The 18,391-nt window shown below is 40.1% G+C and overlaps 1 protein-coding gene across 7 annotated transcripts in view; it reads right to left on the minus strand.

Moving 5' to 3' along the window:
- Positions 1-18,391, minus strand: part of AADACL3 (arylacetamide deacetylase like 3) — a 109,354-nt gene that overhangs the window by 90,312 nt on the left and 651 nt on the right. For 3 of the 7 annotated variants that reach the window (XR_010663321.1, XM_065936058.1, XM_065936054.1), the window contains exons 1-2: positions 18,164-18,352; positions 532-641 (exon numbers count right to left, since the gene is read on the minus strand). Coding sequence is in view for 3 of the 7 variants with exons in the window: in XM_065936058.1 (XP_065792130.1) it covers positions 532-582 (51 nt within the window). In the remaining 4 variants the exon portion in view is untranslated. Of the gene's footprint in view, positions 1-531; positions 642-11,774; positions 12,214-18,163; positions 18,353-18,391 lie in introns of those variants that run through there. The other 4 variants (XM_065936055.1, XM_065936060.1, XM_065936059.1 and 1 more) reach the window with 3 other exon arrangements.

Consider the following 18,391-nt stretch of genomic DNA (forward strand, 5'->3'; position numbering starts at 1 on the left):
TAGTCAATCTGGAACAAGGTCCTTGCAGTGATTGCTGCTTCCGTAACAGGTGCGGCAGCCACTTGGGCCCCCAAAGCACATGTGTTTCATCACCATCAACCACATGTGGCTATTTGATTGGGATGCCACCGAGTGTCATATATAAGTAGCATCACATTTCCCCTTGGCGAGGGGCTCAGACCAACCCAACCACAGAAACAATCTTCAAAAGTGTTTCTCTCCTTGGACTAATCCTAATATCAATTTCTATTTCAGTCAGGGTTCAGTCAAGATGCAGAAACCACAGCAGTTCAAGCAGGGAAAGCATAATATAATGAATTATTCACTTGGTGAAAAGGTGGTTAGCTACTAAAAGAGTATAAGATAATTTTATGGGAATAGAAATGGCAACCACAGGCTACAGCTATTATTCTCAGAGCTGAGGGAAGGGTAAATAAGGAGGAAACTTCAAAATGTAGAGAAAAGCTGCTCCAGGCTAAGATTCGGGTCTCTAAGGAGATGGTTCAGCTACTACAGAAACATGTCACTCACCACTTGGATGAAGAGGAAACCTTCTAGAGGACACTCGCTAGCTGGAGCCATGGGAGCAATCCACCACCACAAGGAATACTGCCAAGGCCAGCTGTGGCCTGATTCATTCACTGTCACGTGGAGAAAAAAAAATCAAGATGAGTCCTTCATTCTTCAATTTGGAGAATCCCATCAGCACACCCTTAACCCCCAGTTGGTCAAACCCAACATCTGACAGAGAAAAAACTGTAGCTTGCAAGAGTACAGTTCCAGGGTCATAGAGCACGATGAAGAAAGGTAGATGTGGAGCTAAAGAAAAATGAATGAACAATTGGAACACCTGAACATAAACACTAGGAGTAAAGACGGAAAGAGGTAAATAATTACAAGATATACTTAGAGGCAGAAGCACTTGTACTTGGTTTTGAGTCCTTTCGGGAGTGAGTAAAAGGAGGGCTCAGGATGACGTTCTCCTAAGAGAGAAGGGGGAAAACTGGGGATGTTCAGTCTTGTATCAAATGAGTTTTGTTTGGTGGGGGAGGTAAGGAATTAAGAATTACATTTTGGGCATATTCCATATAGCTATGACAGAAGTCAAAAGTGTCAAATGGCAGACAGCAATGCAAAGTTTGAGGCTGGCTGAAGATAAAAATGGACATCATCAGCAGGTAGGTGCTATTTCAGGTCACAGGACTAGATGACATCACTTACAGAGAGACTGTACTTAGATAAAAGGGCAACAAGCGTGCTCTGAGAAGCTCCCACTTATTACAGAAATCAGAGAAGGGATGAGGCGCACATAAAGGAGACAGATTAGCCAGTGAGAGAGGAGGAAAGAAATCAGGAGAATTTGGGATTATGGAAGCAGAGTAAGAAGTGTTTACCCCCAAATTAGTCAATTCTGTCAAATACCAATTCCACTGGATTTAACAAGATGATCTTAATGAACAGAGGAAAAGAGAAAGGAGCAGAGAAGTGAGTTGTAGCAAGAGGAAATGGTGGGTCAAGGTAGGACTTTTTTTTTTTTTAAGGTAGGACTTTTAAACTGAGCTGTCCGATACGGGAGCCTCTAGTCATAGGTAGTTCCTGAGCACCTGAAATGTGACTAGTGAAAATTGACATGTGCTACAGGTATAAATAGTGCACCAAGTTTTTAGAACTTAGTATAAAAAAAGTATAAAATATCTTGTTGATAATTTTTATATTACTTGCATGTTAAAAACGGTAAATTCTGTATATAATGGGTTAAATAAAATGTATTACAATTACTGTTTCTTCTTTTCACTTTTTTGGGGAGAATTTTTATTTTATTTATATATTTAAATTTTTGGCTGTGCTGAGTCTTCATTGTCCCATGTGGGCTTTCTCTAGTTATAGTGAGGGGAGAGGGACTGCTTTCTCGTTGTGGTGCGCAGGCTTCTCACTGTCATAGCTTCTTTTGTTGTGGAGCACTGGCCCTAGGTCTGAGGGCTCAGTAGTTGTGGTGCACAGGCTTAGTTGTCCTGTGGCATGAGGGATCTTCCAGGACGAGGGATCAAACCCGTGTCCCCTGCATTGACAGGAGGATTCTTAAGCACTGGACCACCAGGAATATCAAACTTTTCACTTTTTTAAGGTGGCTATCATATTACATACATGGCTCAACTTATATTCCTATTAGAGAGAACTGAATTAGGGCATGTTTGCATGCTAACAGAATGAACAGGGGAGAAGCAGAGACTGATTAAATAGAAAGAGAAAGCAGAAGAGGGAAGTCATACATAAGCTTCAAGAGATAAGGAGAAGTGGGGAAACAACCATAGATTGATGGACAGAGAGAAAGACGGATGTACACAAGCAAATATTTCTCATATCCTTTAAAAAGAAACTGTGTGCATGTGTACTCAGTCACATCCAACACTTTAGAACCCCATGGACTGTAGCCCACCAGGCTCCTCCATCCATAGGATTCTCCAGGCAAGAATACTGGAGTGGGTTGCCATTTATTTCCTTCTCCAGTAAACAGAGGCTATCCAATCTTTTTAAATGGCCATGAAGCATTAATAAACATTTACCAAGGTCTAGGCTGCAAATAAAATCTCAATGTTTCCAAAGGTACAGTTCATATTGCAAGAAAATAAGAAATTCACAAGAAAAAGGCAGCAAACTCAATCTAACCCATGAACCATATAAAACAGTTTTCTAGATAACTCTTGGTTTAAAGCAGAAGTCAAAAGTAAAATACAGAATGTTTAGAAATTAAAAAAAAAAACACTATATTTCAAAATTCATCTGATCCCACCAAAGCCTTAACTGATGGAAACATTCAGAATCTTTAGTGATCTTCTTAACATACTGAAGATAAACTAAATGACTTAAGCATTCAAATCAGGAAACTAATAAAAGAACACACAGAAGAAATACAAAGAAGAACTAACAAAAAGATCATAATGACCCAGATAACCACAATGGTGTGACCACTCACCTAGAACCAGAAATCCTGGAGTGCCACCTGAAGTCAAGTGCGCCTTAGGAAGCATCACCACGAACAAAGTTAGTGGAGGTGATGGAATTTCAGTGGAGCAATTTCAAATCCTAAAAGATGAAGCTGTTAAAGTGCTGCACTAAACATGCCAACAAATTTGAAAAACTCAGCAGTGGCCAAAGGACTGGAAAAGGTCAGTTTTCATTCCAATTGCAAAGAAAGGCGATGCCAAAGAATGTTCAAACTGCCGCACAATTGCACTCATCTCACACGCTAACAAAGTAATGCTCAAAATTCTCCAAACTAGGCTTTAACAGTACATGAACTGAGAACTTCTAGATGTACGAGCCGGATTTAGAAAAGGCAGTGGAACCAGAGATCAACTTGCCAACATCCACTGGACCACAGAAAAAGCAAGGGAATTTCAGGAAAACATCTACTTCTGCTTCATTGACTACACTAAAGTCTTTGACTGTGTGGATCACAACAAATTGTGGAAAATTCTTAAAAAGATGGGAATACCAGACCACCTTACCTGCCTCCAGAAAAACCCGTATACAGGTCAAGAAGCACCAGTTAGAACCAGAAATGGAACAATGGACTGGTTCCAAATTGGGAAAGGAGTATGTCAAATGTGTATATTGTCACCCTGCTTATTTAACTTATATGCAGAGTACATCAGGGTTTCCCTGATAGCTCAGTTGGTAAAGAATATGCCTGCAATGCAGGAGACCCCAGTTCGATTCCTGGGTCGAAAGATCCATTGGAGAAGAGATAGGCTACCCACTCCAGTATTCTTGTGGTCCCTTGTGACTCAGCTGGTAAAGAATCCGCCTGCAATGCGGGAGACCTGGGTTTGATTCCTGGGTCAGGAAGATCCCCTGGAGAAGGGAAAGGCTACCCACTCCAGTATTCTGGTCTGGAGAATACCATGGACTGTATAGTCCAGGGGGTCACAAAGAGTCCATCATGAGAAATGCCGGGCTGGATGAAGCACAAGCTGGAATCAAGATTGATGGGAGAAATATCAATAAACTCAGACATGCAGATGATACCACCCTTATGGCAGAAAGTGAAGAGGAACTAAAGAGCCTCTTGATGAAAGTGAAAGAGGAGAGTGAAAAAGCTGGCTTAAAAGCTCAACATTCAAAAAACAAAGATCATGGCATCTGGTTCCATCACTTCATGGCAAATAGATAGGGAAACAATGGAAACAGTGACAGATTTTACTTCCTTGGGCTCCAAAATCACTTCCGATGGTGACTGCAGCCATGAAATTAAGACACTTGTTCCTTGGAAGAAAAGCTATAACCAACCTAGACAGCATATTAAAAAGCAGAGACATTACTTTGCTGACAAAGGTCCATATAGTCAAAGCTGTGGTTTTTCCAGTAGTCATGTATGGATGTGAGAATTGGACCATAAAAAAGGCTGAGCACTGAAGAACTGACGTTTTTGAACTGTGGTATTGGAGAAGACTATTGAGAGTCCCTTAAACAACAAGGAGATCAAACCAGTCAATCCTAAATATTCATTGGAAGGACTAATGCTGAAGTTGAAGCTTCAATGCTTTGGCCAACTGATGCAAAGAGCCAACTCCTTAGAAAAGACCCTGATGCTGGGAAAGATTGAAGGCAGGAGGAGAAGGGGACGACAGAGGATGAGACAGTTGGATGGCATCACTGATTCAATGACATGAGTTTGAGCAAGCTCTGGGAGATGATAAAGGACAGGGAAGCCTGGCATGCTGCAGTCCATGGAGTCACAAAGAGTCAGACATGACTGAGTGACTGAAGAACAATAAAAGAACATCAAAATAAACCAACAGAGAATAGGGGGAACTAAGTAAAAGTAGAAATTAATGAACTAGAAATCAAAGGAAAACTGCATAAACCTGATAAAACAGTAATTTTGTTTTTGTTTTGTTGTTAAATACTACAACATAAAAACCATTAGTTAGCAGAACCAAGCAAAAAGGAAGAGGAAATAAAAATATATACAGTGAGAAAGTGAATATAACCAAAAATGGACTAAAATTATAAAATTTCCAACATATGCCAATAAATTAGAAAATCTACATGAAATAGACATATTTTAGAAAGATACAAATAACTAATATTGACTCTTTAAGAGTGAAAATTAGCCTAATAATTAGAGAAGAACTTAGAAATGTAGCAAAAGTTCTAACTTCAAAAAAGTACTAGTCAAGACTGTTTTACCAGAGAGTCCAATATATTTTAAAGAACAAGATAATTCCTGAGTTATTTAAATAATTCAGATAATAAAAACTATGACAAGCTTCCCAATTTACTTTTTTTAAGAAGTTTATCCTGACTCTAACTATGTGGACTTCCCTGGTGGCAGAGTGGGTAAGAATCTGCCTGCCAATGCAGGGGACATGGTTCAATCCCTGGTCTGGGAAGATTCCACATGCCTTGGAGCTACTAAGCCCGCACACTAGAGCCCAAGAGCTGCAACTACTGAGCCTGTATGCTGCAACTACTGAAACCCATGGGCCTGGAGCCTATGCTTGGCAACAAGAGAAGCCACCACAGTGAGAAGCCTGTGCACCCTAATGAAGAGTAGCCCCTGCTCACCATAACTAGAGAAAGCCCTTGCACAGCAATGAAGACACAGGGCAACCAAACAAATAATAAAAAATGATAAATAAAAACTAACAATGCTAGCAAAAATAAAATAAATCTTGGTCATTTTCACCAAGGAATATAAATTTTAAAATCCAACATAATAACAAACCTAATTTACCACAGTATAGGATACTTTTGACAGCAACCAACAAAAACCGTGATTCAAATTATTTTTAACCACATGAGTATTTCTTGACTCAGCCGGAAGTCTAGAGGTAGAGGAAGTTTTAGGACAGGCTGCAGTTCAATGATGTTATTAAGAATCCAGATTTTTTTCCACATCTCTGCTGTGCCATTCTTGGTGTTAGGTCATTGCTAGTCTTGTAGAAATATGACAGCAATATTTCCAAGCATCCAGGCACAACTCTCAGAGGCAGAAGAAAAAATGACTCCCTTTGATTTTCACTTCAGAGAAAGGACATTTTTTCCTTTCTCTGAAAGGAGAGACAGAAGCTCTCCTAGCAGATGTCATGTCTCGTTAGAAAGAACTAGATGAAATGTCTATTCCTGGGCCAATTCCAATAAATGACAAGGTATTGTTTTAGTCTGTAGCATCAGAATCTCCTGGAATATTTATTTAAATACATATCACAGGGTCCCATCCCCAGTTTCTGATTCAGTAGGTCTGGCATGCAGCCATGTATTTCTTGTAAGTCCCCAGATAATACTGATATTGATTATCTTGGACCAATTAGGATTATCTCTGGAGCTGAAGGTGAGGTCAGCCTCCCTGAGACATCTGGCTGCCCTGAGGATGGATCAATCAATTCAGTTCAGTTGCTCAGTCGTCTCTGACTCTTTGCGACCCATGAATCACAACACGCCAGGCCTCCCTGTCCATCACCAACTCCTGGAGTTTACTCAAACTCATGTCCATCGTGTCGATGATGCCATCCAGCCATCTCATCCTCTGTCATCCCCTTCTCCTCCTGCCCCCAATCCCTCCCAGTATCAGGGTCTTTTCCAGTGAGTCAACTCTTCGCATGAGGTGGTCAAAGTACTGGAGTTTCAGCTTCAGCATCAGTTCTTCCAATGAACACCCGGGACTGATCTCCTTTAGGATGGACTGGTTGGATCTCCTTGCAGTTCAAGGGACTCTCAAGAGTCTTATCCAACACCGCAATTCAAAAGCATCAATTTTTCGGTGCTCAGCTTTCTTCACAGTCCAACTCTCACATCCACACATGACCACTGGAAAAACCATAGCCTTGACCAGATGGACCTTTGTTGACAAAGTAATGTCTCTGCTTTTTAATATGGTGTCTAGGTTGGTCATAACCTTCCTTCCAAGGGGTAAGCGTCTTTTAATTTCATGGCTGCAGTCACCATCTGCAGTGATTTTGGAACCCAGAGAAATAAAGTCTGACACTGTTTCCACTGTTTCCCCATCTATTTCCCATGAGGTGATGGAACCAGATGCCATGATCTTAGTTTTCTGAATGTTGAGCTTTAAGCCAACTTTTTCACTCTCCTCTTTCACTTTCATCAAGAGGCTCTTTGGTTCCTCTTCACTTTCCGCCATAACGGTGGTGCCATCTGCATATCTGAGGTTACTGATATTTCTCCGGGCAATCTTGATTCCAGCTTGTGCTCCCTCCAGCCCACCGTTTCTCATGATGTACTCTGCATAGAAGTTAAATAAGCAAGGTGGCAATGTACAGCCTTGACATACTCCTTTTCCTATTGGGAACCAGTCTGTTGTTCCATGTTCAGTTCTAACTGTTGCTTCCTGACCTGCATACAGGTTTCTCAAGAGACAGGTCAGGTGGTCTGGTATTCCCATCTCTTTCAGAATTTTCCACAGTTTGTTGTGATCCACACATGAGGATGGATAGATACCTGCTTAGAAGCATGACTTATGTAGCATTTTCAACAAGAAGCAATAAATTTGGACAGAAATGGCAGAACAGAGGAAAGTGGTTTTAGACTTCCAAGAGTGACATGCCAAGGGAAGGTAAATATATGTGAGGAAACTAATGGAGTAAAGTTTGCTTGCAGATTTCTCTGGTGCCATCTCTGAGTTGATAAGAGTCTGTCTCCAGCAAAAGGAGAATTTATATATTGCCTTTAGGAAGAAAGGAGCAGCTTTATCTGGCTTTAATGCCTCTTAATTGCCTTCAGCTCAAATAATTTTCACATCAAAGAAGCATATTTTGAGGTGACATTCTGATTTTCTTCCATTTCCCATTTGAAACTTTATCCTCAGGAAGTTTCAAGTATTAAGGCTGAGTTTGTAGCTGCGGAAAGACTTGAGTTAGATATTGTGAGATAAGAGATCAAGTCAAAGGGTAAAGAAAACATAAATTGGAAAAAGCAGAAAAGAACACATCTAGTTACAATGTCCCATATCTTATTTCAGTCTCTTAGTCTTGAGAGTAGGTCAGTCCAGTTAAACAATTGTGTTTCATCTAAGGAGGCAGTGTTGCAGGTTTCCACCTAAACATGGCCTCTGTGTATGGTACAAGCAATCAGGTATTGAATAAAAGGTATTTCTATAGAAATTTTAAAAACAAAGTTTAATGATAGGAGAAAACTTACAAACCATTTTTTTAAGTCTGGAGACCAGGCAGTAGAGAATATATCTAGATACAGTTTCTTTCAATGGTAAAGTAAGGATGGCAGTGATAATTTTTGATGAATTTCCTGGTTTGCAGTTTGAATGCCTATGTTGGTGTTGGATGTTCTGGTAAACTTTCTGAGTGACCCACATAGCAGCAGGCATGAAGGATGTCCATACATCACATCTGTTGTAGTGATTTCTCTGAAGTTTATAACCAATTAATCTAGTTTGCAGTGTTTTAGGAAAACAGCAGTGGTAGTTCTTAGTGATTCCAAGTCAGAAAGTTGGGAGAAAAAATGAAAATAATAATTTGGAGAGTTGTAGTCAGGTGTTGGAGGAAACCTGAAGAATTCATAAACCAGTACAGTTTACAGTTAGGGACTAAAACCTCAAAGACAATGAACAGGGCTACAATCTAATATCCAAACAGATGCGCCACTTTTTTATGGCACTGATAATTTTTCTGTCTAAAGTAAGACAAATCTGTTTGGAAAAATAAGTCTAATGTCACTAGATTTGGCCTGATTACTTATACAAGTGCAGCAAGACTGACCAAGGGTCTTCTGAGTTTTCTTTGTTGGAACTTTTCATAAGGAATCTCAGATTGGACTTTTAAAATCTTCTCAAGGCTAGTAAGCCAAGTCAAGGAGTCATCACAAGACTTTTTCTACAACACCTACTGATTTGGGTGAATTCCTCTCTTCCTAAGGTCCCCCAAATATTCTGAGGTTCCTGGCCTACCAGGTAGTGACCTCACTCACTCACTGTGATGTGGGAACCCTATAAGCAAGATACAAGTTGAATTTTCAAAGTGATCTTTTCTGGCTTTTGAAAGTCACGCTTACTTCCTTCTCAAACATGACATTCCAGTCAAAGTCTTGGTAATGAGAGAGCTTAATCTTAGGTAGGTTGATAAGGAGACCAGAGCCCTTGAAGAGGATGAAGGAACAAACTTTTTTTCTACATTGCTTTGTCTTAGTCACATAAGACATTTTTTCTTAAACTCTGAGTTGTTATGACAACAATCTATTTTGCCTAAGATTAACTTTCTTTAAGCCCAGAGCTAGTGATTAGACAACAAAATAACTCATCATGCGCAAGGGTATGTTTTTCCTTAAGTTCTGTACTAATGAATCTATTCTATTCCAGTTGAGCTATTTCAAATCCTGAAAGATGATGCTGTGAAAGTGCTGCACTCAATATACCAGCAAATTTGGAAAACTCAGTAGTGGCCACAGGACTGGAAAAGGTCAGTTTTCATTCCAATCCCAAAGAAATGCAATGCCAAAGAATGCTCAAACTACTGCACAATTGCACTCATCAAACACGCTAGTAAAGTAATGCTCAAAATTCTCCAAGCCAGGCTTCAGCAATATGTGAACCACGAACTTCCAGATGTTCAAGCTGGTTTTAGAAAAGGCAGAGGAACCAGAGATCAAATTGCCAACATCCACTGGATCATCAAAACAGCAAGAGAGTTCCAGAAAAACATCTATCTCTGCTTTACTGACTACGCCAAAGCCTCTGACTGTGTGGATCACAAAAAACTGTGGAAAATTCTGAAAGAGATAGGAATACCAGACTACCTGACCTGCCTCTTGAGAAACCTGTATGCAGGTCAGGAAGCAACAGTTAGAACTGGACATGGAACAACAGACTGGTTCCCAATAGGAAAAGGAGTACGTCAAGGCTGTACATTGCCACCTTGCTTATTTAACTTCTATGCAGAGTACATCATGAGAAACGGTGGGCTGGAGGGAGCACAAGCTGGAATCAAGATTGCCCGGAGAAATATCAGTAACCTCAGATATGCAGATGGCACCACCGTTATGGCGGAAAGTGAAGAGGAACCAAAGAGCCTCTTGATGAAAGTGAAAGAGGAGAGTGAAAAAGTTGGCTTAAAGCTCAACATTCAGAAAACTAAGATCATGGCATCTGGTTCCATCACCTCATGGGAAATAGATGGGGAAACAGTGGAAACAGTGTCAGACTTTATTTCTCTGGGTTCCAAAATCACTGCAGATGGTGACTGCAGCCATGAAATTAAAAGACGCTTACCCCTTGGAAGGAAGGTTATGACCAACCTAGACACCATATTAAAAAGCAGAGACATTACTTTGTCAACAAAGGTCCATCTGGTCAAGGCTATGGTTTTTCCAGTGGTCATGTGTGGATGTGAGAGTTGGACTGTGAAGAAAGCTGAGCACCGAAAAATTGATGCTTTTGAATTGCGGTGTTGGATAAGACTCTTGAGAGTCCCTTGAACTGCAAGGAGATCCAATCAGTCCATCCTAAAGGAGATCAGTCCCGGGTGTTCATTGGAAGAACTGATGCTGAAGCTGAAACTCCAGTACTTTGACCACCTCATGCGAAGAGTTGACTCACTGGAAAAGACCCTGATGCTGGGAGGGATTGGGTGCAGGAGGAGAAGGGGATGACAGAGGATGAGATGGCTGGATGGCATCACTGTCTCAATGGACATGAGTTTGAGCAAGCTCCAGGAGTTGGTGATAGACAGGGAAGCCTGATGTGCTGCAGTCCATGGGGTCGCAAAGAGTCAAACACTAGTGAGTGACTGAACTGAACTGATAAGGAGAACAGATTCTTACTGAATTTATGAAAATATATTATCATGAAATTAAAAACATTCAATAAGCTTTTCCAAATTCTGTAGGCATCATATAGGGGAAAAGAGTAATTGTTTCACCTTTGTCCACAAAGGTATAATTTACCAAGTTGCTGTAAGTTGGAGGTGGCTAAGGAAAGAGAAGAAAAGGTTTTTTTAAATCTGAAAAGCAAAATACTAAAGAACCAGCAATGTTCCAAACAAAAATTCATAAAATTTGTAATCATTCTCACCAGTTCACTCAGTGTCATGTAACTAATTGTTATTATGTTTGATATTTGGTTTGCAGTTTTAAGAATCCATCAATTTCCACTTGAGTTCTGAAAATTTACACCCAGCTCAATGGCATGATCTTAAAAGTTATCAGAACTCTGTATTCTAAAGTATTTGTCACGGTCCTTTCCACTAACCTTGGAGGACAAGCAATTTTGGGTTTTGCTTTTTTTTTTTTTTTTTTCCATTTATTTTTATTATTTGGAGGCTAATTACTTTACAATATTGTAGTGGTTTTTGTCATACATTGACATGAATCAGCCATGGATTTACATGTATTCCCTATCCCAATCCCCCCACCCACCTCCCTCTCTACCCGATCCCTCTGGGTCTTCCCAGTGCACCAGGCCTGAGCACTTGTCTCATGCATCCAGCCTGGGCTGGTGATCTGTTTCACCCTAGATAATATACATGTTTCGATGCTGTTCTCTCGAAACATCCCACCCTTGCCTTCTCCCACAGAGTCCAAAATTCTGTTCTGTACATCTGTGTCTCTTTCTCTGTTTTGCATATAGGGTTATCATTACCATCTTTCTAAGTTCCATATATATATGCGTTAGTATAATGTATTGGTCTTTATCTTTCTGGCTTACTTCACTCTGTATAATGGGCTCCAGTTTCATCCATCTCATTAGAACTGATTCAAATGAATTATTTTTAATGGCTGAGTAATATTCCATGGTGTATATTTACCACAGCTTCCTTATCCATTCGTCTGCTGATGGGCATCTAGGTTGCTTCCATGGAGGACAAGCAATTTTGGATCATAGTTGCTTGCAAGTTTGCAGGAAAGCATCAGAGTAAAACAATAACTGTGAATAACAAAAGACTTAAAAATATCCTTAGTTAAGGACTTAATAAGGGTCTATTTAGATACAACTGACCAAAAAAATTGGTCATTTCTGAGATATACAACATTTCAAGATGATAACTGGAATTTAACTGATAACATTATACCAGGACATATCAGATTTCTCAGAGTCTCATGTAATTTCTGTAACACTTATATGAATAATACATATATATATTATTTATACACAAATATAACCCCAAAAGGTCAAACACCATGTCTTATTGACAACACTTCTCATGTAATTTAACATGTCAAATAAGTCTAATTAGTTTAGAACCAACCAGTTCATCCTAAAGGAGGTCAGTTGTGGGTGTTCATTGGAGGGACTGATGTTGAAGCTGAAACTCCAATACTTTGGCCACCTGATGCAAAGAGCTGACTCTTGAAAAGACCCTGACGCTGGGAAAGATTGAGGGCAGGAGGAGAAGGAGACAACAGAGGATGAGATGGTTGGATGGCATCACTGACACAATGGATATGGGTTTGGGTAGACTCTGGGAGTTGGTGATGGACAAAGAGGCCTGACATGCTACGGTTCATGGGGTCACAAAGAGTCAGACACGACTGAGCAACTGAACTGAACTGAGTTTAATATCTCTCTTTTTATAAGAAAATAAATCTCTTGAGATATTCTGGGGCTCTCTGATAAATTCCCAAAGTTAGTTTACGGTCAAAAAACTTCATTTAGAATTTGATTTTGGGAAGTTTGTCAAATATGCCAAAGGCTTAAAATGCATGACTACATAAAATCACAGGTGTTATCTCATTGTGGCTTTGATTTGCATTTCCCTGATGATTAGTGATGCTGAGTATTTTCACATGTGCCTGTTGGCCATCTACATTTCCTCTTTGGGAAAATGTCTATTCAGTTCTTTTTTTTTTTTTTATTGAGTTGTATGATCTGTTTATATATGCTAGATATCAACCCCTTATTGGTCATATCACTTGCAAATATTTTCTCTCATTCAGTAGGCTATCTTTTCATTTTATTGATAATTTCCCTTGCTGTGCAAAAGCTTTTAAGTTTAATCAGGTCCCAACTGTGTTTGTTCTTATTTCCTTTACTTCAGGAGATGGATCCCAAAAAATTGCTGCAATTTATGTTAAAGAGTTATCTGCCTATGTTTTCCTCTAGGAGTTTTACAGTATTCAGTCTTACATTTAGGTCTTTAATCTACTTTGAATTTATTTTTGTATATGGTGTTAGAGAATGTTCTAATTTAATTCTTTTACACATAGCTGTTCACATAGCTGTTCAGTTCTCCCAGCATCCCATATTGAAGAGACTGTTTGTCCACTGTATATTCTTACTGCCTTTGTCATAGATCAATTGACCAAAAGTGTGTGAGTTTATCTCTGGGCTCTCTACCCTGTTCCATTGATAGGTGTCTGTTCTTGTGCCAGTACCATACTGTTTGATCACTGTAGCCTTGTAAATAGTCTAAAGTTAGGACATGTGATTCCCCCAGCTCTGTTCTTTCTCCAGATTGTTTTGGCTATTTAGGGTCTTTTGTGTTTCCATACAAAATTTTTTAAATTATTTGTTCTAGTTCTGTGAAAAATGACATTGCTATTTTGATAGAGGTTGAATTGAATCTGTAGACTGCTTGAGTAGTATTATTTTAACAATATTGATTCTTCCAATCCAAGAATATGGTATATCTGTCCATCTATTTGTGTTGTCTTCAGTATCTTTCATCAGTGTCTTCTAGTTTTCAGAGTATAGGTCTTTTGCCTCCTTATGTAGGTGTATTTCTAGTTATTTTATCCTTTTTTATGTGACAGTAAATGGGACTGTTTCCTTATTTCCTCTCTCTGTACTTCATTGTTAATGTATAGAGATGCAACTATCCTACGATTTTACCAAATTCATTGATTAGCTCTAATAGTTTTCTGGTGGCATTATTAGGATTTTATTATTTACTGCTGCCGCTGCTGCTAAGTTGCTTCAGTCATGTCTGACTCTGTGTGACCCCACAGACGGCAGCCCACCAGGCTCCTCTGTCCCTGGGATTCTCCAGGCAAGAATACTGGAGTGGGTTGCCATTTCCTTCTTATTAGTTACAGTTTATGTCATCTGCAAATAGAAACTGTTTTACTTCTTTCGTATTTAGATTCATTTTATTTCTTTATTAAATAAAAGTTTTATTTCTTTACATTAAAAAGATCATACACCATGATCATGTGGGATTTATCCCAGGAATGCAAAGATTTTTCAAATCCACAAATCAATCAATGTGACATACCACATTAACAAATTGAAGAATAAAAACCATATAATAAAAAAAAAACCATATAATCATCTCAATAGACACATGAAAAGCTTTTGACAAAATCCAACATCGATTTATGATAAAAATTCTTCAGAAAGCAGACACAGACAGAACAGATCTCAACATAATAAAGGCCATACATGACAAACACAAAGATCATACTTAATGGTGAAAAGCTGAAAACAATTCCTGTAAGATGAGGAACAAGACAATGATGTCCACTCTCACCCTTTTTATTTAACATAATCTTGACCGTCCCAGTCACAACAATCAGAGAAGAAAAAGAAATAAAGGAAATCCAAGTAGGAAAAGAAGAAGTAAAACCATCACTGTTTGCAGATGACATCATACCCTATACATTTTATACACAAAAATTCCAGTGGTCACTCACAATGACATAACTTGAGTTCTGTTACTTTAACTTTATAATCATTGAGCTGTTGTTGCTTGCTTCAAACCTGTTATTTAAATCCAAGAATTATTACTTCAGGAGTCAGAGAAAGAAACAATGCTGGAAAACAGCCTGAACCACAACGAATTTATAATTGAAATAAATGAGGTCTACAAATACAGAGAGAGCTGACTGGAGGGTGGAGAATTCTCCAAATTAACTTCTATGTAGAAGACTTTCTTAAAAAAAATAAAAAAAGGATAAGTAAGTTAAATGTGGGCTTCACTGGTGGCTCAGATGGAAACGAATCAGACTGCAATGTGGGAGACCCAGGTTTTATCCCTGGGTTGGGAAGATCCTCTGGAGAAGGGCATGGTAACCCACTTGCCTGGAGAATTTCATGGACAGAGGAACATGAGGTCACGAAGAGTTGGACACGACTGAGAGACTAAGCACAGAACACACATAAGTTAAATGTGCTAACCTAGAGCTAAGGTATATATTACATTATTAATACTCACCAGTGACTGGAGCAATTGTTTACAATTTAGACCAACATCAAGACTTTTCTAAAAAAAGTATTTTATCACTAACATTGCTTAGAAGTGCCAGATTTTGGTGCTAATGACAAGCAGCCTGATATTATTATAATCATCATCATCTTTAAATTCTCAGAAAAATCTATAGCTTGATTGCCCGTACCTGGGGAGGACTTCTCTCACCACCTGTTTTAGTTCACCCTGGAAGTAGGCCTCAAAGAATTTAAGTTGGGAAGCTAGGAGGTTATTAGTTAGTATCCTGTATGAAGTATCCTTTAATGACTAGGTGAGTTATCTTGCACCCTTGAGCATCAGTCATCTGCTGCTCTGCTTCTAGAGTTCCTGCCACTTCCACTCTTCTCTGGGCCATCTCATGGCTTCTGCTTACTATCATACTTAACCATCTTTCAGCTTCTACCCTACCTGGGAACTACTTTGAACTGTTAACTTAATTGGTCGTCTTGTGTTCCAGTCATCAAAAAAAGAACCAATAACAAAACATTTTGTACCAGGCTCCCACAGGCTATTACCCAGTCTGCAGATTGATTGCCTTTGAGTCAAGCACCCAGTCCTGGGCAACCACCAAACGCCAGAGTGGCAGGGCCGTGTGGTCAACTTTGCTGAGGAGAAGTCTGGGCAAGGCAGGCATTCAAATTGGTTTCTCTCCCCAAACACTTTTCTCTCCTTATTCTTTCTTTCTTCTTCCCTTTCCCAGCTCTTACTACTTGTCTGCTGCTTTCTCTTCTATCCCTCTTTATCTTTCCCCTGTTTCCTCTCTCTGATAGTCTCTGTAGATATACAGATATGAAGTTTCACAACTTGATATTCACCGCTCACTCTTTAAAAATCTTAATTTGTTTCCATTACAGCATCAAGTCGCTTATGCTTAACTAAAAGCAGATAAGAAAATTGGTAACTTAATTCATCATCGTTTAAGTAATTCCAAGTTGACTTTTGGTCTTTGTTCTACTATGTTTTAAAACCTAATTCTTTAACCATTAATGAAAAAAATCCACCACCACCCCCCCCCAAATCATTATTTGTGAAACTTACTAAACAGTCTCTTTCAGTATAAACAGTAAACTTTCAGGAAGAGTGTTGTATTTGGGGGAAGAAGTGTCAGAATTTACTGCTCCAAAGTCCCTCTGAGAACTATTCATCATTCTAGCATTTCATAAGCTGTTGTCTTTTCATTTTTACTCCCATATGTCCTATTTTGCTTTCTTCCCAGATTGTAGGTGTCTTGAAGCAGATATGATAGGAAGGAGTAACCACATTAAACATGATTAAAAAAGAGCAGTGGAGAGATTATCAGCCCCACTCACACAGCAGCTTGATAGCACTGCCCTGATCAAGAGAGTTTCCTGTACTCCAGCCCTCTATTTTTTTTCTGAAAAGAAAATCTAATTTAACAAGGAAGTTTTACAAGAATTGCTTTTAAAAACATCATCCCACCTTTTTAACATTATTTTCAAGTTTTAAGTATTTCCTCCAAAGTGAAAGTGAAAGTCACTAAGCCATGTCCAACTCTTTGCAACCCCATGGACTAAACAGTCCAGGGAATTCTCCAGGTCAGAATACTGGAGTGGGTAACCTTTCCCTTCTCCAGGGGATCTTCCCAACTCAGGGATCGAACCCAGGTCTCCCGCACTGCAGGCGGATTCTTTACCAGCTGAGCCACAAGGGAAGCTCAAAGTGGATAAGAATTTTTGCCTAGCTACTATTATAATTACGGATACATTATGCTTTCATTCCCAGCAGAAAATGGACAAGAAACTTTGCTGCTGTGGCTGCAGGAAGGTGGCCAAATGGTTCTCCAATACTTTGCGCAATCTAGTTCCACACCCATTATGTCTAACAGGTCACAAACATTTATCAATAAAATATGGTCTAACCTTGAGGAGTTCACAATCATAATGTACTGTTCGTTGTTCTTCCAAACGGCCATTGCCAAAGCCTTTACTTTTTCCTTCCTACCTTTTAACTCTTTAACAACTTGGCACCCTGCCCTCACCCAACTCTCCATCAGCATTTTCCATTTTAATCATAACTGCTTTATCACAACTGTACATCTGCTTTCCTTCTAAGAGGAAAGACTCTCTCTTCTGTATCACCAGGCCTAGCATAGCACATAGAACAGTTGGCAAAGGAAGGGTTATTGCATAAATTACTATCATCATCCAAGTAATAGCTACCATTTCCAGAGCATTTACTATGTAAATATTAAGAGAGTTATGAAAACAGATGCACCTGACAATTGGTATTACTGGCCTGTAAGTTGGGAGTCTTATCCCTACGAAGGAGCCCTTGATGCACTATGGCAGAGGTTAACTACGTCCAGTTTACCTACATTATCCTGAAGGCTTTCCCTGAGCAGACCATCCAGTCCAAGCAGCACCTCAGTTACCCTCGAGCACATGCTACTGTCTAATATATTCCTGTTTAATGATGTCTCCCTCACTATAATAAAAGCTCCAAGAGAACAGTCATCTTGCCTAACTTGGGCAGGTAGAAAGTTAAATAAATGAATCTAAGCTTCCATTTCCCTGGGTGGCCGTGTTGATTTGCACACAATAGATCACAAGTAGGTTTTTATATTTATGCTTAAATTTCAGGATAATTGTGTTGAATATCTTATGGTCCAAAATGAACTCTGGGAGTGGAATAAAACTAAAAGTTCCGTCACATTCTCCCAAGCACGTACTGACAAGGTTGCTGGAATTGTTGCTGCAACAAGAAAGCCACTTCCTCTGACGTAAGGTGGCCCACATGCCTGTGTCTTGCCACATCCTCTGATAACAGAATTCAGGATGGCTAGGCTGGCTGGGGCGGTCAGGATTCCAGACGCTCACGCTAACAGAGCCGGGAGTGCAGGGGTCTCTGGACCCCCTTGGCCTGCAGTTGGCCTTGAGGAGGTGAGCAGGAGGGACTCCGCGGATTCTGGCGTGTCCGTAGGGCGGCTGACCGCCTAGGGGCGCCCCTTCCTATTGCGTTCCGCTTCCTTTACCTCCAAAGCCCAGAAACACCTCCAAGCCTCCAAAGGGCGACGTCATTGAGTCCCCTGTCACGTGAGGAAGGCGCGACAGTGTCCACAGGCTCCCGGCAGGGCAGAAGCCTGGCGGGGTGCTGGACCGGGTCCAGGATAGGCCTTCCCGAGCCCTGCCTCAGATTCCCGCCCGTTCCGGACTCTCGCCCCTGTCGCCGCCGCGGCCAGACACCAGACGCCAGACGCGGCCCCGCCCACCCCGCAAACG

This window comes from Muntiacus reevesi, chromosome 5 (genome assembly GCF_963930625.1).
Source record: "Muntiacus reevesi chromosome 5, mMunRee1.1, whole genome shotgun sequence".
Lineage (NCBI taxonomy): Eukaryota > Metazoa > Chordata > Mammalia > Artiodactyla > Cervidae > Muntiacus > Muntiacus reevesi.